At 41.2% G+C, this 24,616-nt stretch overlaps 2 protein-coding genes across 2 annotated transcripts in view; both read right to left on the reverse strand.

Annotated features, from left to right (window-relative positions):
* Positions 1 to 14,979, reverse strand: part of mmut (methylmalonyl CoA mutase) — a 32,398-nt gene extending 17,419 nt beyond the window's left edge. Inside the window, 8 exon segments of the mRNA XM_034076060.2 lie at positions 5,914 to 6,025; positions 6,172 to 6,420; positions 6,503 to 6,674; positions 12,170 to 12,327; positions 12,426 to 12,517; positions 12,520 to 12,792; positions 13,634 to 14,066; positions 14,891 to 14,979. Coding sequence (XP_033931951.1) covers positions 5,914 to 6,025; positions 6,172 to 6,420; positions 6,503 to 6,674; positions 12,170 to 12,327; positions 12,426 to 12,517; positions 12,520 to 12,792; positions 13,634 to 14,030 — 1,453 coding nt within the window. The 5' untranslated portion in view covers positions 14,031 to 14,066; positions 14,891 to 14,979.
* A 370-nt stretch (positions 14,980 to 15,349) lies between these two features.
* fkbp1b (FKBP prolyl isomerase 1B) lies at positions 15,350 to 24,578 on the reverse strand. Its single transcript, XM_034076147.2, has 4 exons — positions 24,397 to 24,578; positions 23,666 to 23,713; positions 16,681 to 16,793; positions 15,350 to 16,129 (listed from the first exon to the last, which is right to left on the reverse strand). The coding sequence occupies exons 1-4, from the start codon at positions 24,431 to 24,433 to the stop codon at positions 16,001 to 16,003; spliced, it is 327 nt and encodes a 108-aa protein (XP_033932038.1). The 5' UTR covers positions 24,434 to 24,578; the 3' UTR covers positions 15,350 to 16,000.
* Between the last annotated feature and the right edge of the window lie 38 nt (positions 24,579 to 24,616).

Raw genomic sequence — 24,616 nt, forward strand, 5'->3', positions numbered from 1 at the left:
TCAATGTGGTACTAAACTATGATTTAGATACAACAAGTACAAGGAAGACTAGGACGCATATTGTCAGATACATGAACATACAACTGAAGGAACTAGGAATCACAGATATATGGAGAGATATACACACACTAGATAGAGACTACACACACTACTCACACCCACACTCAGTCTATTCTAGGATAGATTACTTTTTTATGTCAAAGGGAGATAAATATCGGGTAGAAGACTGTAGAATAGGTGTTACAGACCTGTCTGACCATAGTGCAATATATCTAACATTGAATCTAAATGGTAGGAGGAAGAACACCATCTGGATATTGAATGTGGGTCTATTAAACAATAAGGGGTTAGTGGAAGAATTAAAGAGAGAGATAATCAGATATAAGGAGGAAAATGATAATGGAGAAGTAGACCCAACTATTCTGTGGGATGCACTAAAGGCAGTATTAAGGGGGAAACTAATAGCACAAATGGCACACCTTAAGAGAACCAGACTGGAACTCTATACAAATTTAACTGGGCAACTAAAAGAATTAGAGAGGCAACATAAAAATACAAATGACCCACAGACACTTAGGAAGGTTAAGGACATTAGAGGGAAGATAGAACATATATTATTAATAGAGGTGGAGAAGAAAGCTAGGTTTGTAAAGCAGGCATATTATGAAGGGGGGCCCAAAGCAAATAGATTATTGGCTAGAAAGATAAGGGCACAACAAACATTAAACACTATACATAAGATTAGGAATCCTAAAACCAATGAGTTACTAAGAGAGCCGGAGGACATAGAGAGAGCATTTGAGGATTATTATAGGACACTATACGCACAACCAACTGCAGCAGAGGAAGGCATTTTTAGAGGGGCTGGACCTACCATCGATAGGAGAAGAACAGAATAGGCTATTGAACTCAGATATTACAGAAAAAGAGATGGGGGATGCAATTAGTAGAATGAAAAATAGCAAGTCACCAGGCAGCGACGGGCTGCCATCCGAATTTTATAAGATATTCAAATCGGAATTAAGCCCCTTACTGTTGGCATCATTTAAATATACTATGAAAGAGAACAAAACTCCCCCGTCATGGAAAGAGGCTATCATTACTACAATTCCCAAGGAAGGCAAGGATAAAGAATTATGTAGTAGCTTTAGACCAATATCCACACTTAATGTAGACTACAAGATGTATACGTCCATCATTTCGAAAAGATTTGAGACATTCATGCCCGACATTATAGATGAGGACCAGACTGGTTTTATTAGAGGGAGACAGACACAAGATAATATAAGGAAAACAATTCATATAGTGGAGGAGGCCCAAAGGAGGGGAGACAGTGCAATGTTAGTGAGTATAGATGCAGAAAAAGCTTTTGATAGTGTGAACTGGGTCTATTTGTATAATGTCTTAGAAAAGTTTGGATTTAATGAAAAGTCAATCAAATGTATAAAATCATTGTATCATGAACCAACAGCTAGAGTGAAAGTGAACGGTAGTCTGACGGATCAGATTAAATTAGAGAGGTCGACAAGACAGGGCTGCTGTCTCTCCCCAACACTTTTTGATATCTTCATCGAACCATTGGCCCAAGCAATTAAAGTGTGTGTGTGTGTGAGTGAGTGAGTGAGTGAGTGAGTGAGTGAGTGAGTGAGTGAGTGAGTGAGTGAGTGAGTGAGTGAGTGAGTGAGTGAGTGAGTGAGTGAGTGAGTGAGTGAGTGAGTGAGTGAGTGACAAGAGCTATATTCAGAGCTCTGCTGCCTTGGCTACAATCTTTTATCGTTGCTGTTGTACGATTGGTGTTTAGCTACGGTATTTAGCGTCTACAGCACCTCCGCTTTTAGGGTCGACGTAGACCCAAACGTCGCCCAGAGGTCTCCCGTTGTTGTTGTTGCGGGAGCTGCTGCACTAGCTAACGCTGCACTAGCAAACGTTACATTAGCAAAACAAACACTAATTTATTTTTGCAAAAGGTGCAGCGGGCTTCAAACACGTTCCCCTCCACTGGTTTCAACCAATCACTAAATGTGATGTTTTTCAACCAAATACGGTTGAACTTACACTTCCCCATATATATTTGAAAGTAGATTCGAAGATACATGAGTTTATGACTGCCGCAAGCTGAAGCTTGGTTGCCAGGTTACTAGCTGGGTGTTCTCCGTTAAGGGGCCGGGGGAAACAAAGTTAGTGATTAGCAGTGTTGGGACTAACGCGTTACAAAGTAACGCATTACTTTTTAAATTTAGTAACTCAGTTACCGTTACTACATGGTGCGTTACTCCGTTACTGCGTTAGTTTTTTTTATATAGTCAACAGCCAGGTGAACAGAGATGAGAACTGTACTTAAGTACAGTACTTGAGTAAATGTACTTAAATACTTCCTGTGTCACATGCGGAGACGGGCTGTGGGCGTGTTTGTGTTGTTTACTAACAAGACTGTCATGGCGGTGGCGGAGCTCAAGTCTAGTTTCTCCACCTGGAGATATTCTCACTATTTCACTTTTGTCGAGCACAAAGAAAAGAGAGTTTCTGTTAAATGTAAGTTGTGTCCTGGCGGGTCAAAGAGCCTATCTACTGCCCAAACCAATCATTCACATCTCTTAAAACATCTGCAGAAACAACATGCTGGGACGAAGCTAGTAGCTAAGACCACAGAGACTCAGCCGACGCCACTCCACCTCCACCTGCACCTAAGCAACAGCGGCTGGATTTTAACCAAGGGACTGCTAGCCAGGGAAAAGTCGATAAAGCCATTGCACGGTATGTTGTAGAACACATGCAGGTTATTGCTACAGTGGAGTCACCCGCTTTCAGGGAGCTAGTTAGCATGATAGCATGTCCGGGCGGCACACGGCTTTGGGACGGAAAACTGTTTCCAACTACCTGGAGAAAGAATATACAAAAATGTAAAGCCAGCTAATATCGATGCTATCCAGATTGCATATAATGCATGTCAAGTTGATCAACAGATTGTATTATTCTTCAATGCAATAACAGTACTGAAATGAAGGCGAAAAGGGCATTAATATAATGGGAGCCTTTTTTTAAGTAACTAAAACGTTACTTTTCACAGTAACGCATTACTTTTTGGTGTAAGTAATCAGTAAAGTAACTGAGTTACTTTTGAAATGAAGTAACTAGTAATGGTAACTAGTTACTGGTTTTCAGTAACTAGCACAACACTGGTGATTAGTGGTTCCATGTTGATTTATTTCAATACAAATTGTTGGGGGGAACTGAAAGGCTATTACCGTACTGGTTACTTTGCAGCCCGGACAGAAGTACTGTACCTTTCAAATCCGATCATTTTTAAGACCTTCTAAATCATATTTAAGACCTTTCTTCTTTTTTTTGTCATATTTAAGACCTTTTTCAAGGCCTTAAATTCAGATTATCAAATGTAAGACTTTTTAAGACACCGCGGGAACCCTGTAAAAGGATCTGATTTCCACAATTCCCCCAATCCCTGCCTCCCAGTGGAGTGGATCTTGTACTTAAAGCAAGAACTTTGTCTAGGCGCCATGTCTCTTATTTTTATTATCTTTTTTCTCCGGTTGATAAATCTGCCATTAACAAGATTAGAACTAATTGGGATACAGATCACCTTCTCTGATGACTTTTGGAAGGAGGCCCTGAGAGCCGTTAACTCATCCTCCAGTTGCGCTAGACTCAGCCTAATACAGTTTAAAGTTCTCCATCGACTACATTATAGCAAGGCTAAGCTCTCCAGGATTTATCCAGATAGATTGGATGACAGGTGTGATAGATGTTCCCAGGCCCCCTGCGACCTGACTCACATGTTCTGGTTGTGCCCTAAATCAGTGGTTCTCAACTGGTCAGGCCTCGGGACCCACTTTTTACTTGGTCAATACATTGCGACCCAACATTTTGAAGCACTCAAATCTATTCAACAAAAAAACGTGCTGTATAGCTTTTCAGCATACAATATTAATAAAAGTGAAGTAAAGTGCATATATCCCTTATATTCCTTCACAGAACTAAAGTATGCTTTTAAAAAATATTTAATGAGATGATGGAATCAAAGCTGAACTATATAAAAAGGTACACATGCTGGAAACCCAACCCCAGCAGGGGGGTCTGGGGGGATTCTCCCCCAAGAGATTTTTAGAAATACTAACAAACTATGCATTCTGGTACACTGAGAAGAAAATAAATAAATATATTACTACCCGATATATTAATAATATTTTATACCATTGTTTGTTTTTCACTTTGTTTTAACAGCTTGCTGCTCCTCACAGAGAGAAGAGCAAAGAGGAGATAGTCTGTATGAATTACTTTAAACTGTGGGTAAGGGTAGATAGCTCCCATTGTTCTGTGACCTGTCAATCATCAAACCGGGGGTCATATTTCATTATATGTTCATTTTTATCGAAGTACATCCATGGATGTATAAAGAAGAGTTCTACCGCAAAGTTATTCTCCGTGGGGACTTCCGGCAACAATCTTGATTCTGATTGGCCAGAAGACTCGAAAAATCATCAGCAAAGGTATTTTATTGAGAAGATGATCACTACGTGACAGAAGTTTTCAAAACCGTTTATGGTCTGGATCTGGATCTGGATTAATACTGAGCAGACCCCAGAGGTATCACGCTCAGTGGGGGATGGATGATCCCCGCTAAATGTCTCTTAAAATTTGCCGGAAGCACTCCACGGTTTCTGCGATGACAGCTTCTTCTGGTAGCAAGTTCCACTCTCTGATTGTTCTCGGAAAGAAGAATATAAGAGTGTTATATTAGTGTATATTTAAGAGTGTCACTAGTTGCGAAAATTCGCTCTAAGTTCAAAGAGTTGGCTTTGCGGGTTGCACTTCTTCTAAATGGTTCTACTGTAGGTACTACGGTACTTCCAGTCCAACGCCGACTGCATGCACAGCGTTAGAAAATCGGGCCTTCAAAATAAAAGTTTGACTTTTTCCCCAAAAAAAAAAAAAAGAATTCCAATTTTTTTTTTTTTCACTCACATCCGCGACCCACTCGAAACGGGTCGCGACCCACCAGTTGAGAACCACTGCCCTAAATTATCTAGCTTCTGGCAATCTTTCTTTGAATGTATATCTGAAATTGTAGGTCTAAAAATCTCTCTATCCCCTCATGTAGCTATTTTCGGTAGGCCCTGAGATGAAATTAACATTACAAACACTCAAACCAATGTCATTGCCTTTACCTCCTTGATTGCTCGTAGGAAAATCCTTCTTTTGTGGAAATCTCCTTCACCTCCCTCTTTTAAAATGTGGCTGAGTGATACTATGTCTCTTCTAAATTTGGAAAAAATTAACTTTACTCTCCGGGGTTCCTCAGATAAGTTTTACGCTCATTGGAGGCCACTGATCAGTTATGTAGACCGTCTTCCCCCTGAAATGGTTTCGCTGTAGGGATTCTCCCTTTATCTGTCTAGAATTCCGATATGATTACTCCCCTGTCCACCACACATGCAGCCCATGTGACATCCCTGGATATATGTTAGTATGTGTACATGTATGTATGTATGCAGGTACGTGTATGTGCATGTATATTATTGTATCCATCATTTGGTATGTAATTGATGTACTGTTGCCTCAGTGCTCCGGGAGAGGGGTCGGTGAGATGGGTTGGGATGGGGCGGGGTTGAGGGAAAATGAGTAAGGGTTCTTTTGGGGGGAAACATGAAAATGCCTTAATTGCTGTAATGCACTGTTACACTTTTTTCATGTGAATACAAATATAAAAAAAAAAAGACAAACAAGATCAAGAATAAGTTTTTTTTTTCCAAAAGAAAGAAAGAAATCACCATTTGAAATGTCATTGCAGCTCTGAAGTTAAGAGGTAGAGCACATTAAGAACTCCATTCTGAGGACAAATATGAAAGATTAAAAAAATGTTAAAGGCAATCAGCTTATGATGTAAACATACAGTACCTGAGTCAATGCGGGCCTGTCTGCGAGCGGCACATTCCTCAATACGAAGTTTTGGAATGCCCTCTGCCACAGCTTTGGCCATGCCTCCCACCTCTTCAATTTCTTGAATGAACTATACAAAGGAAAACACAGCTTGTTAAAGGGTGACTCAATGATGATGGATTACTTCTAATTTAGTCATTAGGTGTATGTAACGCTTGGGTTTTCAACAGGAAACAGAAAAGAGTTAAAGATTTTCCATATGTTGCCATGACAAACCTTTAAAGCTGTGTTATAGACGTCATCCGTGAGAGACTCCATCATGTGTGAGCCCCCCCAAGGATCGGCGACTTTGGGGATGCCCGACTCTTCCTGGATGATGATCTGAGTGTTCCTGGCAATGCGAGCGCTCTTTACTGTGGGCAGTCCCAGGGCTTCATCGAATGAGTTGGTATGGAGGGACTGGGTCCCACCAAATACAGCCGCCATGGCCTCAATCACCGTACGGACCACATTGTTGTACGGATCCTGAAAGGAGGGTTCACATGTTCTTAATTTCATTTTCTTCATTTTTGCTATGATTGAGTTGGACATTTTCACGTATACTTACTTGTTCAGTGAGGGACCAGCCTGAGGTCTGGCAATGTGTGCGGAGGAGCAGAGATTTGGTATTCTTGGGCTGGAAGTTCTCTTTAATGAGCGTGGCCCACAACTTCCTGCCTGCCCTCAGCTTGGCGATTTCCATGTAGAAATTCATTCCAATACCCCAGAAGAAAGACAACCTGGCCACACACAAACACACAGTAAAAATAAATAAATAAATATCCATCCATCCATCCATCTTCTCCCGCTTATCCGTGGTCGGGTCGCGGGGGTAGCAGTTCCAGCAGAGAGCCCCAAACTTTCTTTTCCCTGGCGACATCAACCAGCTCTGACTGGGGGATCCCAAGGCGCTCCCAGGCCAGCGAAGAGATATAATCCCTCCACCTGGTCCTAGGTCTACCCCTTGGTCTCTTCCCAGCTGGACGTGCCTGGAACACCTCCCTAGGGAGGCGCCCAGGTGGCATCCTAACTAGGTGCCCGAACCACCTCAACTGGCTTCTTTCGACGCAAAGGAGGAGCGGCTCAACTCCGAGTCCCTCCCTGATGACCGAACTTCTCACCTTATCTCTAAGGGAGACACCAGCCACCCGGCGGAGGAAACCCATCTCGGCCGCTTGTATCCGCGATCTCGTTCTTTCGGTCATGACCCATCCTTCATGACCATAGGTGAGGGTAGGAACGAAAATGGCCCGGTAGACAGAGAGCTTTGCCTTCCGGCTCAGCTCCCTTTTCGTCACAACGGTGCGGTAAAGCGACTGCAATACCGCTCCCGCTGCTCCGATTCTCCGGCCCATCTCACGCTCCATTGATCCCTCACTCGAGAACAAGACCCCGAGATACTTGAACTCCTTCACTTGGGGTAAGGACTCATTCCCTACTTGGAGTGGACAGTCCATCGGTTTCCTGCTGAGAACCATGGCCTCAGATTTGGAGGTGCTGATCCTCATCCCAGCCGCTTCACACTCGGTTGCGAACCGATCCAGTGAGTGCTGAAGGTCGCAGACCGATGAAGCCATCAGAACCACATCATCTGCAAAAAGCAGTGGTGCAATCCTTAGTCCACCGAACTGCAGACCCCCCCCCCCACGACTACGCCTCGAAATCCGATCCATGTATATTACAAACAGGATTGGTGACAAAGCGCAGCCCTGGCGGAGGCCAACCCTCACCGGAAATGGGTCCGACTTACTGCCGAGGACCCGGACACAGCTCTCGCTTTGGGAGTACAGAGATTGGATGGCCCTGAGTAGAGACCCCCTCACCCCATACTCCCGCAGCACCTCCCACAGTAACTCCCTGGGAACCCGGTCATACGCCTTCTCCAAGTCTACAAAACACATGTAGACCGGATAAGCGTACTCCCAGGCCCCCTCCAGGATCCTTGCGAGAGTAAAAAGCTGATCCGTCGTTCCACGACCAGGACGGAATCCGCATTGTTCCTCCTCAATAAATAATAAAATAAATATAAATAAAATAAATATATTCCCGAGAAATTGTCTACAGCAAAGAAAACCAGTTTGTCTTATGGGCGCAACACAGCATGAGATAGACCCGCCAGAGTACTTAAAGTATTAAGCTTTTTGTTTCATTAGGCTTTATATCTATGCCAGAATCCTAGTAACCAAAAATAGATATGCTTCATTCGATGATAAATATTACAAAAAGAAGATGGAACCAAATAAATCCAAGGTAAGGCAACATAAAATACAGGTTTGGCCCTTTTTATAGCCGTGTTTGGTTTGTCTGTTCGCAGCTGCAGTCCAACCCCATGGACTGCATCCCAGTCTTAACAGCTGGGAGTAGACATTTTACTTGAGGAATTAGCACACAATAGATCATTTTAGTCAAAACATGTTTAGCAAAACATTGTTATCAATAGATAGGCAGAAATACCTAAATATATTGGAGCCGATCTAGACAAAGAGTCTCAATGACATCGATTGGCCATCAGGGAACACTTTTCATGTTGTGGTAACAATTACAGGTAAAACAAAATACAATTCAAAAGAGTTACGTAGAGGTTATTTGCATTTAAGAAAATAACGTATACTACTTCACAAGTATGAATAGGAAAGTCAATGTCAGATGAGTAATTTAATGAAAATGGGCATCAACCAGAGCAAAGTAATTGCACAGTTAAAATGGAATGAATCATGACGAATAATCTGTATAATTCTCTTAATAATATGTTTTATAATGTATCAAATAAAACAATAAATAATGCTTTTTAGGGAACTTCAAGTGATACAGTATGTGAATATCTATTTTAGGAGCACACAACCTTCAAACAGTACATTAAAGTTCTCCCACTGTGGTCCAAAGGCATGACGTGACAATCACGATATCTTTGTGCGATTCTAAGGGTAACTGCTGCTTGTGAGTCTGTACAATAAGAGATAATAGCTTAGGGTGTAAACCCTTCCATTTCAATCAATTCAGTGGCATCTCTATACTGACACGCAGTGGCTGCTGTGAACCTCGTCTCTGAAGTCATTATGTGGAGACAGGTAAGGCGAGAATGGCCCATCAGAAACGTTCCTGGGAATTGCATGCACACGGTCCTCTACCTTTATCTCAGTAATTGGAACACGAACAGGAAATAATGGAAGTTCAAAGCTAGGAACAAGAACTGGACAGAGGGCAGGGATGTTGAATTGGTACAGTTGTGTAAGTGACTGAAAAGAGTATTAGTGTCTACATCAGCTCCAAGAGCCTAACGTGTCATCACGTGGTATATGCATGGGTATATGTCTCGTCTGACAGGGGTGCAGTTCTGACTGAGAGCAGCACCAGAACGTCACTCCGGCACTTCCAGAAATTGCAGTTGCAGATGCTGCAGTTTTTGCGTGCCTGTGTCTTTAGTTGAAAGCCCAGTGGCGATCTGTTCACCTGTCATACTGATCATACAGTCAATAACTTTGTTGTTATTAGCATCTGGTTAGCTAGCTATGCTAACGAATATAAGAAGCTTTTTCTACAACCAGTGAGGTAAAGGCACATCTTTATATGATCATTATAGTTATACAAAAATAAGAGAATAAAGTAAACAGGTATAAAATACTATATGACAGTAAAAAAAGTTGTTATTAATAAACAAGAACACAGTTTGAAAGGAGAGTGATTTGTAAAATATCCATAAAGAAAAAGAAATCTGTTTACAGATCTGTTTCATATGGATGTTGAGAGATGTATCCATAGATCTCTTAATGTTGCTCTCAAAATGCACCAGATTGATGCTTTTAACTTCAACATTTAAAACAAAATCTTCCCGGGGGAGCATGCACCCCCCTAGAGGAGGTCCCCCCCCCCCCCACTTAAATAATGTCCACATGGATAGGAAACTAAATACTTTTGCACACATCTTGTGTCCATATATATCTTTCTGTTTTGGTGGTCATGCCACAACCGTGCACGTAAAAATATCTGGATTAAGAGGTTGTTTTTTCTTTGCACAGCATGAAAGAAAGGCGAAATGAATCTGTGATTTTAGTATTTTTAAGCAGAGGTCAATAACTTGTATACGGCCCTCGGAGGATATTGTAAAAATTGAAATGGCCCTTGAGAGGCAAAAGGTTCCCCACCCCTGATATAAAGCATGAATAACGGTGGGGAAATAATTGATTAGCTTTTTTCCATCCGTGAAGAAAAGAGTAGCAAATTACGGCAAAAATGTTGGACAAAGGGCTTGACCTGACTTTGTTCTATTTCCTTAGATAAAATATTATATTATATCTGTATCACACACTGTGTTTGGGCTTAATGGTAAGTTCTATTACCCCAGTACCGTTTGATTTTACCAACAGCTTTTCCCTCTGGTGGTTAAATAAATAAAGGCGATCATATTTTGTTTGCCATTCAAATGTGGCTCGCATGCTTAGATGTTATGCAATAATCAAACATGCATAGCATCAATATTAATTGAATAAAAAAATACAAATCATGGATAGCAGGGCTAAGTGTTTTGGTATTTAGGAGTGCTGTCATTAAAAAGGACATTTCATTTTTCCAGCTGAGGGGAAATACTGAACTGGGTAGTTATTGAGTGGCGGCAGAAGCTCCTGTTTAAAGGGAATAAGTGTAAAGTGGATGCAGTCCCTGTCAATTTCAACAAGTAACGCACTTTTATGACACTCATGGTGCTAAGAGCTCAGTCACACTTTGGAGGCAGGTGTTACGGCTGATATCTTGCTTCTCTGGAGTGTTAGCTTGCTTTTTAGTATTTCAATTGATGCAGTTTCAAGCATAATTTACCCAACAGAGAGGCGAAGTCCCTCCCTTTCTGGGGGACCTCCATGGGACCTTATTTCAGAAAAAGTATGTATTGAAGTCAATGGAGAGAGAAAGATTATCTTTCGATCCCGTTTGAATTGTGCCACGTATTACACATATGATGTTTGTTAATTTAAAAGATAATTTTGCAAGTCAAAAAAAGAAAAATGTGTCGTAAAACTGTGAAGTAACACTTTTTTGTGTGAAACCGCTCAATGAACTACATCTCCCGTCCCGCACCACACACCAAGACAGCCGGCACATTTCACTTCTTTCTTTCAGAATGAGGCGGAAAGTATTAAAAGAGGTGAAAATCACTACAAGTCTGGGCATGTTGAGAGCTGTACATACACAAAAGGGGAGTTAGTCGGTAAGAGCCAGCATGCGGGACCGGGAATCTGGGATTTGTAGTCTTTCCAGTTGCATATTTTTCTTATATTTCAACAGTTTTACAACAAACTGTGACTTTTTTTGACATGGAAATAATTGTTTAAGATTGACAAACATCATATGTGTGATTCGTGGCACAATTCAAATGGGATCGAAAGATAATCTTTCTCTCTCCATTGACTTCAACACATAATTTTTGGGTAATAATAATAGGTCGGAAGTAGATGGGCGGGACGTCGCCTCTCTACTGGGATCAGGTCATTATTTATTCCCATATGTATGTATTTATATACTTTGAAGTCAATACAAATACCTGGCTGAATTTGACCTTGTGACATTCCTTAATGAATGTTCCCCAACAGCACATTTATCATTTTCTGGGGCCTCATTTATTCAGCCGAAACCCTGTGCAACAAATTGGTATACTCATAATCTGTTATCTGCCGGTTTTTTAATAATTCATGAATAATTGTATTGATAAAATGTCAAAATAATAATACAAATATGTAAATTCAAATCAAAACCAAATGTGCAAAGTGAGATAAAGACTGGTTGCGGTTGTTTTTTCGTGGCATGCAAAAAGGCTTCAACCAGAAAATGGCATGAGAAAAACAATCCTACCATAAATCAATAAATCGACTTAGTTTACAATATATACACAATGAAGATATTATAGCATTATTATTTTTTATTATAGCACTAATGAAAATTGCTCAAAAATAAATTAACTTCCTAATCTTATCTTCCTTTTTAAAATTGAATAATAGTAGGGTGATATGAATGAGTACATATAAACATCCTATACAATATGGTCTAAATGTAGATTCAAAATGTCACTGTGTACATTTTGATGCGTGTAAGGGGATTTTATTAAAATCCTCAATTTCTATTTCCAAAGAAAAGAAGGATCCCCCTCTTTTAAATGTAATCTTATCTTTTTTGTGTCCGGTTGGCACATATGCAACCCTTGTGCTTTTTTAAAGAAAATCTAAAAGTAAAGTGAATATTGGTGTACCTGGGGGCGAACTCATCAATGGTTAGGCCTGCTTTCAGACCAGTGCGGCAGTACTCCAGGCCGTTAGCGATGGTGTAGGCTACTTCCAGGATGGCGTCAGCTCCAGCTTCTTGAAGATGGTAGCCACTGATGGATATGGAGTTGAACTTGGGCATGTTCTGAGAACATTTAAGTAATTGAAATCAGTTAAACTCCCAATATGATGACCAAGCAGATTACCCAAGTACTTAAGTAACACTTCTTAAGTTGTACCTACCTCGGTGGTGTAAGCGAAGATGTCTGCGATGGCATGCATGGAAGGCTCCGGGGGGAAAATATAGGTGTTGCGTACCATAAACTCCTTCAAATATCATTTTGAATCGTGCCAGTAAGTTTTGCTTTGGACACGCCTTGCTCCTCTCCGGTCACGATAAACATCGCCAACACAGGTATAACGGCTCCATTCATTGTCATTGAAACAGACATCTTCTCCAGTGGAATTCCATCAAAGAGCATCTTCATGTCTTCCACTGTGTCTATAGCAACTCCGGCCATGCCAACATCTCCGTGGACTCGTGGGTTGTCCGAGTCATAGCCGCGGTGCGTCGGGAGGTCAAATGCCACAGAAAGACCCTGCTGACCAGCTGAAATAAAAGAGCAGAAGTGGATTAGGGTCTATAGGGAAATGGAGATACAGAAAAAGAACGAGTCATAGAATAGAGCTCAGTGAGAAAACATCAACAGACAGCAAAAAAGGGAAGGAAATTAGCACCTGTGAAACAGAGGGTCTATTTGAAGAAAGCAATTACTTAATTAAATGGGAATAAGGTAACATTATGCCATATTTTTACTGTTTGGCACCAGTGGCTCGTTTTTTAAGTGTTCTACAAAGATTTCATGATTGGCAGACAACAATAACAAATTACTGGCCGGTAGAAATGGTGAGGAATGAACTGACTTTCAGACCCTGCTCAAAATAGTGGTGGGAAGATTTAAGGTATTCAGTTTTAAAATCCATTCCTAATTACTCTTTGTTCTCCATTGTTTGGCTTTTGCGCTCTAAAAGCCAAATCTCGAGTGCCCCCTCCTACACAAGACTAAAGGATGAACCAGCAAAAAATGACCTCTATTTTCCCTTTGGGTTATTTTCCAGTGTATTTTAATGAGTGTAGATTTAAATATACAATGTGTTGTATGGTTGACCCTTGACGACCTTCTAGAAGGTTCAATCTCCTCAAGCAGTTTCTGCACACACCCGTACGTAAAAATCTGCATGTCGTTTTAGTCTTTTCATCTTCTTCAATTGATGTTTGTGTATCACCTAACAACTCAATGTATAAATAAACAGCAAGGTCCTAGGAACATGTAACAGCTTCATATGTTGAGTCCAAATGTGTGACAGGAACATGATGTCCACAATTGTGCATTGACAGAAGACTAATACTGCCAATAAAGGATAGAAAAAGTTCAAGGCGACACACTTACCTTTAATGTTATCTCTATAAAACTTGTTGCTTTCTTCCACTGTGCTAAATCCAGCATACTGCCTGATAGTCCAAGGTCTGGAGGTGTACATTGTAGGATAGGGCCCCCTAGTGTAGGGGAAAACTCCTGGCAATTCATCTGGCCTGTCAGTTGAGTCTGCTTTGGTGTACACAGGCTTGATGTTGAGCCCCTCAGGCGTGCGCCAGATAAGGTCCTCCGGGTTCTTCCCCTTCAGCTGTTTCTTAGCCAGACTGGCCCATTCAGCATGCAGCTCATCCTGGTCCTGGCGCGGTCGGGAAGTGTGGATCAGAGAAGTGCGTGTGTGTGCTGAGGAGACTGAAGCTCTAACCAGGCGCCGGGCAGCCATCGCTGCACATGCTCTCTGTGCAGTCAGCATGCTTACTGTAGACACAATCAGATGCACATGGAACACCTGAGATAGACAAAGAGGAACAGATATGAAGGTGAAAACACTTGTAGAGGTTGCATGGTTTGGGGCTTGAGTAAGTGATGCCAACACACATTGACTTATAAATGCATCCTATTGCAGCTTCGATGGTGATCGTGTTACAAATCCTTTACAACTGTGCCATTGTAACGTTGCTTAGCTCAAACATATGATATTTTCTGAGTTATAGGGCAAATGTTTTGCTCTATAACTGCAGCATGGTTATAATAAACCCTGCACCATCATATTACAGTGATAATGTTACTGTTGGTTTCCTCCTGGCTGATACCTTCAACAGTTAACTTTGTTTTGGTGGAAACTTGGATATAGACTGAGGTTAAACATTAACATAGCATACTCTGACACAGAAGTTACCTTTACTGCTTTTCTTGTCAGTCACTTATATTTAGTACATGGTTAGGCATGTATAAACGTGATATCGACACTTGACAGAGGACATTGTTGTATAATTTGAAAGCTAACACATTTGCTAGTTTAGCATTGACAACTAGCCTAACTAGGACATATCATATTTTACAGATGTCAAAAAGTCAAAGGATGAATACATCTCTAATATAACACATATTTAAATGACTAGTACAAAGGCACAACTTGCAAAGTTATTGCTGACATAACGTTAAGTAAGCTACACTTGCACTGCTGCACACAACATGAGCATGGATGTTAGCTTGAACTAGTAGCATTGATCTATGGAACCAAATGGATGTCCGCTCACATAAGAAATGTTTTAAGCACGTAACTATATTTCTTAGCACACATTTTTACATATTTTAAGAGCATTTGCTGACCTTGCCGTCTGTTGTGCTTTTTCAGAAAGACGTAAGACGTGTGTTCGTCTATCCAATGGAGTTTCACAACATTAACAGCCAGTCAGCCAATAGCGTGCTACCTTCTATCTGACAACTTTGAACTGCCACACCGGAAGTAAATAATACATCCAAGATAGTTGAATGTCGTAGATATAAGCAATGTCAGCTGTTTGAAGTATATTGCAATTTTTACACCAATGTGGTTTTATATGATATAATGTTGATGTGTTTAGATACTATCATTCACAGAATATACTTCATTATTAGCACTATAAACAACTCAGACTGTGATCTACTGGTGCATTTTCATAAAATCTGCCATGAGGTGGCATTGTTGCTGCAGCAGCCTCTGTCAAACATGTTATAAAAAAATGATGTACGTCATTTATTCAATGTTTTTATCATCACTCGCTCATAAATCACACACAGGAGGACAAATACTTCTCAACACAATACATGCCATTTTTATTCAAGAGTTGGTCGGTAAATTGTCATATTAGCAACGGATCTCATAGAGTTCTGTAAAGTGTTGGATAGGGTACGCTTGCAGTCAATGTTTATGAGGGATATCAAATATACTACACATAGCATCATTCAGAGCATTCAACAGGACAAACCTTTATCAAAGTGGCAATGCAGACAGTGGTATATAATGCCCAGTTAAGATACAGAGCAAACGGTATTTATTTTCAACATTATTATCCTCTGTTGTTGAAAACTGTAAGGCAGTATATGTTTTGATTGCAAAGTAGTGCTTTTTAATCAGATTTCCTCATGGGTTCAACGAAATGTACAACTTGAAATTGAAATGAAACAAAATAGCATATCGGACTAACAAATAAAAACCTACCTGTGGTGTGTGTGTGTGTGTAAAAGTCTTGCATGCTTAGAATGTTCTATCTATTATGACAGAATTGCAATAACAAAGCAGCAGTAAAAACGTATAAATATTGAACTAAAGAAGACTGTAAATTTAAAAGAAGAGTAAGTGGATGGTGGGAGGCAGCAGCAGAGTATGGTCTCCCTGTAGAAGCAGGTTGTGGCGAACGCAGCCTCATTAAGCTCCACATTTGTATTAAACCTCGGGCATCACTCCAGCTTGAGCAGTTCCACGTCGAATATAAGTGTGGCGTTCGGTGGGATGACCCCGGGGTGGCCTGTGGTTCCATAAGCCATATCTGGTGTGCAGGTGATTTTGGCCCTCTGGCCCAGGCTCATCTGATGATCAGAAACAAAAAGGGAACAATTACCCTGCATTCTGCTGATGACTTTTTGATGCTGTTTTAAAGCCCTACACACAATTGCCTTCTTTGGTTTTTAGGATGTTAACATATTCAACAAACAGTCACATTAAATCTGCTTGTGATGAAAAATGAGCACAGCCAACATTGTCTTTATTTGTTTGTTTTAAACAGTTCCTCAGGGAAAATCCTAGGTGAAACATTTGAAACATTTACAGTAGTAATTGAAAGAATTCACTAGGACATTTCATCTCTGATGAATGACAAACTTGCTCGGTGTCAAAGGTAGTATCACATTTTTGATTGGGGAGGAGTTATCACTTTAAAATGATGCTGGATGGCAGATTGTCTCTGACACTCACGTCTCAGATGTCTCCTTTTCTTTATTCTCACAGAACAATACAGGTTTGAAAAGAATAAGGAGCAGGGTAACAAAGTGGTTTGTATGATTCCTTTAAACATCACAGATCTAAGTAAAAGCCTTACAATATAACTAGTTTTTTGTGGGTTTTGAATTTCTGCTCTTACCTGTGCCACTCCTTCCTCCCAGCCCTTTATGACCTCAGTCCGACCAATCTTGAATTTAAAAGGCTTGTTCCTGTCTCGAGAAGAGTCAAACTTCTTCCCATTCTGCAGCATACCTGCCAAAGAGAGAAGTGAAGCATGTGGTTAAGAAACTACACATTTTGGTCATCTGATGCAAATAAACAAAACAAAGCACACATCTGCATAGTTTAAATATTCTCATGACTAATAGTTACTGTTCCTAACTTTAATCATTATCGTTTCTTATCACAGTGGGATGCAAGATTAATGCACACCCTTTCCCAGTAGCTAATGTTTTGGAGAAGGCATTTTAAGATTGTAGAAATAAAGTGGACTCTCTGGCTCCGGTCTGAGAATTATTCTGTCGGGGCGTCCTTATCAGGATCTTGGGTCTGTTCAATACGCAAATGGACAAAGGGAATGTGAATCAGGAAGCATTGGCCTGGTTTAGCAGATTATGTTTTTAAAGTGAACTAGGCCATGGCTGTGCCTGTATTCAGACTGCAGGGAGAAAAGGTAAAGAAAGGGCGGGAGTGGTGCAGGACTGCCGGCTACTTCCAGAACAACTGCCCCCACCATTTGTTCAGAGACATGATAATAACATTGGAAGCACTTCTAAAGGCACCAGGCCCGCCCACTTCATCAGGGTCCATTTTAACATGCCCTGTTGACTCCCCTTAGCCACTCTCTCTTGAGGGAATCCAAGCGCCAATTGGAAGTCAAGGACTGTCTTTACTGATACCTCCAAGGGATTGAACTTCCTGACCACATCAACAAGGCAGTCTATTCATTTCTGTGGACAACTATCTTGGTGGAACAAGCAATATCAAAACTGTAGGCAAACAGTGTTCGAGTACGGCATATTTCTTATTAATGAAAAATAAATAAAACTCCACTGTTTGCCAACATGAAGCAATATTTCAACATATGTGATACACCAAGAACCAACAACAAAAAAAGCATATTCTACAAATTAAGTCATTTTTACATACATGTAAAAAGACCAATATATGATAGTTTGGCAACATCCTACATTATGCCTACAGTAACTGCCTGGGGGAATACAGTCTAATCTAATGAATTACATTAAAACAAGTCACGCAACCGGAGTCAAATGTGGCGTCATGCAAAAACTGTCCAGATCATCCACTTGCGTTTTGGAGATTTCGCTCTGGGATAGTTCTTTCCCTGCCGTAACTCAGCAAGTATGAATACTTGGCATTTAATGTTGTGCGTTAACTGAAGACATCTCATCATATGAATGTATGTACTCTTCTCCCCTTTCATTCCCCCTAAGCTTAATAGGTCCATCATTTCCAAGAAACACGGTAGCCCAGACATCGGTGTGGTGGGCTCGGGCACCCGAGTAGCAGAGAGGCAAAACCATCTTTCATCAACTGCAGAAAAGAAGGTTCAGTTTCTGGAAGTGGTCGATGCAACTTGGAAGGAAACCCTTATTGGCAATGTTCAACAGTTGGGAAGCCACTGAGGAATTACATCCTAGCCGTTGCACAATTAATTATCCTGGTTAGCTGGGGGGTCTGCTTAGAGACTAATGGTGTTAAAGTGAGATATCTTAACACTACTGGTGAAATCTTCTCCATGTATACACTAAAAGGAGTGGCTACTGTTGAAAACTCCAACTGTATTGAAGGAGGCAGCAACAGGGTTTATAGCAGCACCGTGGCAACTGGCTTAAACCAGTTTGAGAAGGAAAAGCTCAACAAAGGAGAAAACACCACCTGCTCATTGTTTCCTGTGAAAACAAATACACAGGATAATCGTAATCCATTGTGTAATGCATGGGTCTTCAACAGGGGGACGACTATTATTTGAAAAAGTGTTTTTTGTTTTGTCTCAAAATAAACATTCATTTTAACCAAAATATAATAAGCAAATATATATCACCCTTTTCATAAAAAAACTAAAATCCATGACTCATTGTAATGTATGACATGTGTCATGTGAGCTAGCTAACCTATGTTTAAGAACTTTGCAGCAACTACCCATAATGGCAAACTAGTAAGATATGGCTACCATATTATTTTTTAAAGCTTAGTATTGTATGCACCTTAAAGGGTATGTCACATGGCACTTTGGAGAGCCCTACACGTTTTGTTAGCGGCAGTTACACATGCAGCTCAATTGAATACATATGTAGTAGGGGTTCGCCATTTGTATCAGTGCTCCGTTATCACTATTTGGACAGTTTAGCATGGGTGGGGTCTCTGCAAAAATAAAGCAGAGCCCACCCTTCCTGTGGCTGACTCCCACACTCTCTCTTCATGAAAGGCTTTCACTTGGTGGTGCTCCGGCTGGACCTGCACAAATCTGTGGCACACAGGGGTGGGGTTATTTTTACTCAAGTTTACTGTATCCTGTCTCACCCCCAGTCTACGACGCCTGCCAGCAAAACAAGCCCCCTTGGCCCAAGTGCGGATGAAATAAGATGCGTGCAAAGCTATCTGTCTGCAACAAACTTAAATGTCTCTAGTTTCACAGCTGCAAGCCCGAAAGATTACAATCTTGTTCATGATTCATTTATATATCAAGTGGCAGATGATTGATGTGTTATTTGGTGTATATAAAATCAGACAAAAAGACGATATACAGCAAATTCACTGCTGCAGCACAGATCCTTAGGAACTTCTATGAGTTTAAAAGTTGCTTTACCAATCATTGCACATGTTAATGAAGGCAGTCAGTCTGTAATCATTGTAAACAACCGGCGGGTCACTGGTTCAAGTCCAAGAACGGGCCAAGTATTTTGAGTGGACTACTACTTTGAGAGGTGCCTTCAGGGACCTAAATGTAATTATGTGCGCATAGCTGTGTACATGACCATGTGTGACTATTACAGACTAAACCCAGTTAAATGTCCTGTTTAACAAGAGTACATTCCAAACAAGCTACAGGGTGCCCTGGTTCTTCTGTGGACCAGCAGGGTTTGCTGGATAATTATTCATGCACCATAACACCACTGTCCTATTTCTCCTCATATCCCTGGCCCATCTATTCTGTAAGGGACATTGTTCCTCCCCTCTATCGTAAGACAAGCTGTTAAAGGGTCAAACACAAAGGCAACTTCATATAGAATGACGTGGTGTTCCTGCACCAGGGCTCCTGGAAGCCACAATTCAGCAAAAGTTCAAGCTGATTCTGTCTTCATTCAGAAGCTGTATGAACTCTTCTGTTGCTTTCCTTAAAGGCCTTGACACACCAAACTGACACCAAAGAACACGTCCCGACGGACCCGATTTTTGTGTCACCTCACGTCTCCTGCATCCTGGCCAAACAGTCGCACTTGAACACATCACAAAGACTTCAGCCGACGGCCAAGTAGCACGTGAGTGGCAATAACTCTCCTTACCAGCAAGTGGCGGTAGTGTGTATTCGTCATTCAAAAGAGGCAACCGGAAGACAGACTGCGTGATATATACAAACAACAAATAGCGTGTGTTCCATTTTCACTCTCGTCCATCACAGACTGTTTCACAGACTGCTTCACATAACGACTTATAATCGAAAACATGTGCGGTACTGGAAAATGAAAAATAATAGCTGTCTGTGTGTGCCTTCTTCACTTCTGTTCCGCTTCTCATGCACTGATTCGCTAAGCTGAACAGCCAATCAGAGTGATTTATTTTGCTGACAGCCTCCCGATTCAACATGTTGAATCGGCGGTGGAAGGTGTCGGCACGGCCCAAAAGACACAACGGTTCGGGACACACCAATCTGAGTAGGGCGACAGGACGCTCATCGACGGCCAGACATCTATCGACGGCCGAAATCGGCTCGGTGTGTCAGGGCCTTAACTTGACAATGTTGGGATTGAACACTTCCCACGGTACTTCATCACAACATTCTTGCTTGGAAGGAGAGTTTGGCTTCTCCTGACATATAACCCCGTGTTTCAGTGTCCATCTATTTCTGTGTCACACACCGAGGCCCATTAGGTCTCAGCACGTTTCGTGGTAAGTCTGGAGCTCAAACATGGTAAGGAAGAACGTCCACATTTAGGCATGACATCATATCCAGTAAGCCTGCTGCTACCAAGGCTCATGCGTCTTGTCAGTGCAGGGCGGCAAGGCTGTTTATCATCGTAGCCGAGAGCCCAACTCCATCGATCACGGAAACCCACAGGCTGCTGAAGTTCTTTTCATATTGACTGATTTCAGGTCTGCTTCCATTTCTCTTCAGCAGTTAGAGAAATGAGCTTGTGATGGCAGGATTGATGGCTAAGCCTGGTGCAAAAAAGGGAACAGAAGCCTCTACTAAAAGCTTCTCAAACCCATGAATGCAACTGGTAAATGGACAGTGTTTATGTTTCATTTTATAGTCTTTGCGAGCCTGCTTTTTACATATATAAGTCATTCACTCATTCACACACATTCATACCGAGGCATCTGCCATAGAAGGTGCCACATGCTCAGGGAGAATAACATAGACAGACATTCACACACCATTGACCATGCCATTGGGAGCAACTCAGGGTAAAGTTTCTTGCCCAAGGAAACATAGACTTGTTACCTGCAGAGGCTGGAATTAGAACCACCAACCTTCCGATTGGTAGACGACCACTCTACCTCACAGCCTCCAACAGCCCCCTTAATCTGTCCATCATGTATCAGGCAACTAAGTAACCATTAGCTTTTCCCCTCTCCTGGACATGTACACATCGGTAGCAAGGCCAGTTATGCTATAAACCAGCAGATAAACTTGTCTACGGCCACATCTTTGACCCACACCAGACACTTGTCTGTGCAACACTGCTGTAAGATTGACCGCTGATAGAGCTGCAGACTGGCAGTCAGTCAGGCATGATAGGAACAAGAATGTGTGTGAAAAAGGGAGCAGCTCTCCCAATTATTTTTGTCCGAGCTAAGCCCTTACCTGCTTTGCGGCAATGAGCACTCAGAGCTAATTTGGGCAACTCTCACCATAGCTGAAAGGGGGGGGGGGGGAGTCACTCACATATCTGTTTAATATCCCAAAGGTGAAAGTGTGTTTCAGGTATGGCAGTGAGCGAGTGTAAGAGAATGAGTCTCCCTAATGTTTATTGCTGGCCACAGAGTGGTTTCTAATCCCATTATGTATTGGGAAATCACTCTCTCCCTACCTTTACTGCTCCTCTAAACTCCGCTGTCTGGAAAACTAAGAAGGCAGGGTGCAGTCTGGGGTTTTGCACGAATAGTCAGCTGGATGATTGGACAGGCGTATGTCCCAGAGCTACAGCTAACCTCTATTAGCTTTATAGGATCTTCTATTTTAACTTTAAAGTAAAACAAATGTGGGGTCATGTATGTCTCTACTACAGGTTACAGTGCTGAAAGTGAGTTATCCTAAATCCTGTTTAGTATAGCTTTTCTACAAATGCATGATAATGTAACAACACTGATTGACAATACCAATTATTAAGGGATTACCTACATAGATTTGTTTTCATCTGTGTTGTAGGTTTACTTTTTCTGATTAAATTCAAATAAATGAGAAATACCTCTTTAAACCATCATCAAATGATTGAGGACTTACTTACAATTGCATACAGTCTATAATTACTTGTTATTACAATGTTAATGCTGTAATTATCACTAACAAAACCTCATTCTTAAGCTAATTTCCTGGCTCGTGTTCAACAATAAGGTCTTATTTTCACACAGCTCTATCTGTAAACACTAGTACATTATTTTCAATCTATGACCTGCAAACGCATTTCCCCTTCTGATACAATTACATATGTTGTACCTTTTGTGTTTCATAGACAAAGTGCTTGCTTTGGCTTAGCTATGCATTTAAATGCCTTCAACTAACAGGATACTAAGAGGTCTTTGGTATATCCTGTGAGTCAAAAAGGAAAAAGAAAAAAGTCCTGGTAACAGACATGACAGTTTTACCAGTTTTATTCCATTCAGGAAGGAAGTACAATAAAAAAAAGTGTACGTTTGTGATAATAGAGAAAAAGGATCCACAATAAGTATAACGAAAAGGGAGGGGCTCAGTTTCAGACTATCAGCTGTTACAAGAGTCTAGACTAGGCTGCACATTATCTCTGAAGAGATCAGGCCCAAAGGGAAATCTGGTTACTTTTTCCACTGTCCTCAATAGTCAACAACACAACATTTGTTATCCACAGTTGGCAGACACACACTATTAAAACAAAGTGGATATCTGTCTATTCAACTCAACACTATAAAAAGAGTCAGGTCCAATAACAAATGGTATCTGATTAGGAAATCCACATGAATCCATTTTGAATGACAGGCAGTAAAATCCCCAGCTTCAGGGGTAGCAAGAATTGGCTAAAGTCGGATGCACAAACATTCAAAACAACAATACTTACACACAATTAAAGCTGTTATTCTTAGACTATACTATAGAGCCAATGCCAGGAAGTGTGACTTTTATAGCCATGTCATAATAACACTGATACACAGACAGACTGATGACTGTGAAATGAGGTTTTGTTTAGTTTCTGTCTGACCTAGTTGTCTGGTCTGCCAACCCCGAGGCATTGAATAACCCAAATGTATTTCCGAGGTATCTCAGCATCTTACTGCCCCACCTTACTGTTGGGTAATCCCACATTTGTGTGTATGTGTGTCTGCTTGTATGCACTAGATTATTTTATATGCATTGTGCAAGTTTTAACAGTCTCTAACATGGTTTTATTGACACAATGAGACATGAATTTCTCAAACAAAACAAAATAAACTAATCTTTCCTGGGTGTGGTGTCTGCTCATACCTTTCTTTGAAACTTTAGACGACATGCAGGTGCATACATGTCTTGTAGAATGTGTACACTGAGACGTAGGTTGCAAAATTAGCTGTGTTTTGCTAAAAGTGTTGTCTAAAACACACACACACACACACACACACACACACACACACACACACACACACACACACACACACACACAAATAAATGTATTTTCTCAACAAGGCGACAGGCGCAAAGAAAGGGTTACCTATGTAATGAACAACACATGTCTGGCCCTTCTTTGGAAATGTTCTTCCTGTCAAAAAGAAGAAAAAGAAACATGTGTTATTGTTTGTCTGTACACGTACTACGAGACTTCAGGTTTATCTTTAAAATTAACAATCACTGGGTTAAGTCTGGTAAAGTGTCCCTGGCAGGAATGCCATTCTCTCTTCGTGCTTGCAGACATTTGAAGTCAGATATGCATCTGTTATTAGTCCCATCGTCATTTTGAAACTTAACACTGGAGGCATCTTTTTTTAGGGGGCAATCGAAAGCCTCTAAATGGGTTATTAGTGCGTTTGACAGAGAGAGATAACTGCGGAACAGTCCTCCATGTCTAGCACCTGATCAAACCTTTATCCTGTCTGCCAAATCTCAGATAGCTTACATTACTAGCAGGTTATACTTATCACAGTTCACTCGTTTAACAGCAGCACCGTCAAGTATGGAGAATTATAGAAAGGAGTCATGCAGGCGTCAGAGATGGTGAATACATGGGGTATACAGACCCCTAATTATATCCCGAATACTACGTTACTGTTAGTATCTTGCTAAATATTTTAACATATTAATTATCTTTCCTGCTTTTACATTAAACTTCATATTTTATGCAAAGCATGTTGACATTTAACCAGACATTCCGGCGAACTACAGAGCCCCAAGACCAGTACCACCACCCCCGCATCAAAGCACACACAAGCGGATAAATCAACCTACCATCACCGGGAGATATTGTCTCGACGTCCACGCCCATGATTATACTACTTCAAAAATGTGCTCGAACCATGAAACCTTAAACGCCGTTATGGAAGCAAATGTTATCCGTTTTGCGGCTACAAGTCGGACTGTATCGGTGGGAACCATGCATTCACTCAACACTACCGACCCGTAGCTTCAGCCAACCGTGTGGGGCAGCAAAGATATTTTCTGTCGCGAG

The sequence above is a fragment of the Pseudochaenichthys georgianus genome, chromosome 24, assembly GCF_902827115.2.
Source record: "Pseudochaenichthys georgianus chromosome 24, fPseGeo1.2, whole genome shotgun sequence".
NCBI classification, from domain to species: Eukaryota; Metazoa; Chordata; class Actinopteri; order Perciformes; family Channichthyidae; genus Pseudochaenichthys; species Pseudochaenichthys georgianus.

Excerpts from the sequence above, each read along its gene's own strand:
- fkbp1b (XM_034076147.2), bottom strand. The coding sequence starts at position 24,433 with ATGGGCGTGGACGTCGAGACAATATCTCCCGGTGATG. Across the intron at positions 23,714-24,396 it reads GACAATATCTCCCGGTGATG|GAAGAACATTTCCAAAGAAG; the intron begins GTAGGTTGATTT and ends TCTTTTTGACAG. Across the intron at positions 16,794-23,665 it reads ATGTGTTGTTCATTACATAG|GTATGCTGCAGAATGGGAAG; the intron begins GTAACCCTTTCT and ends TCTCTTTGGCAG.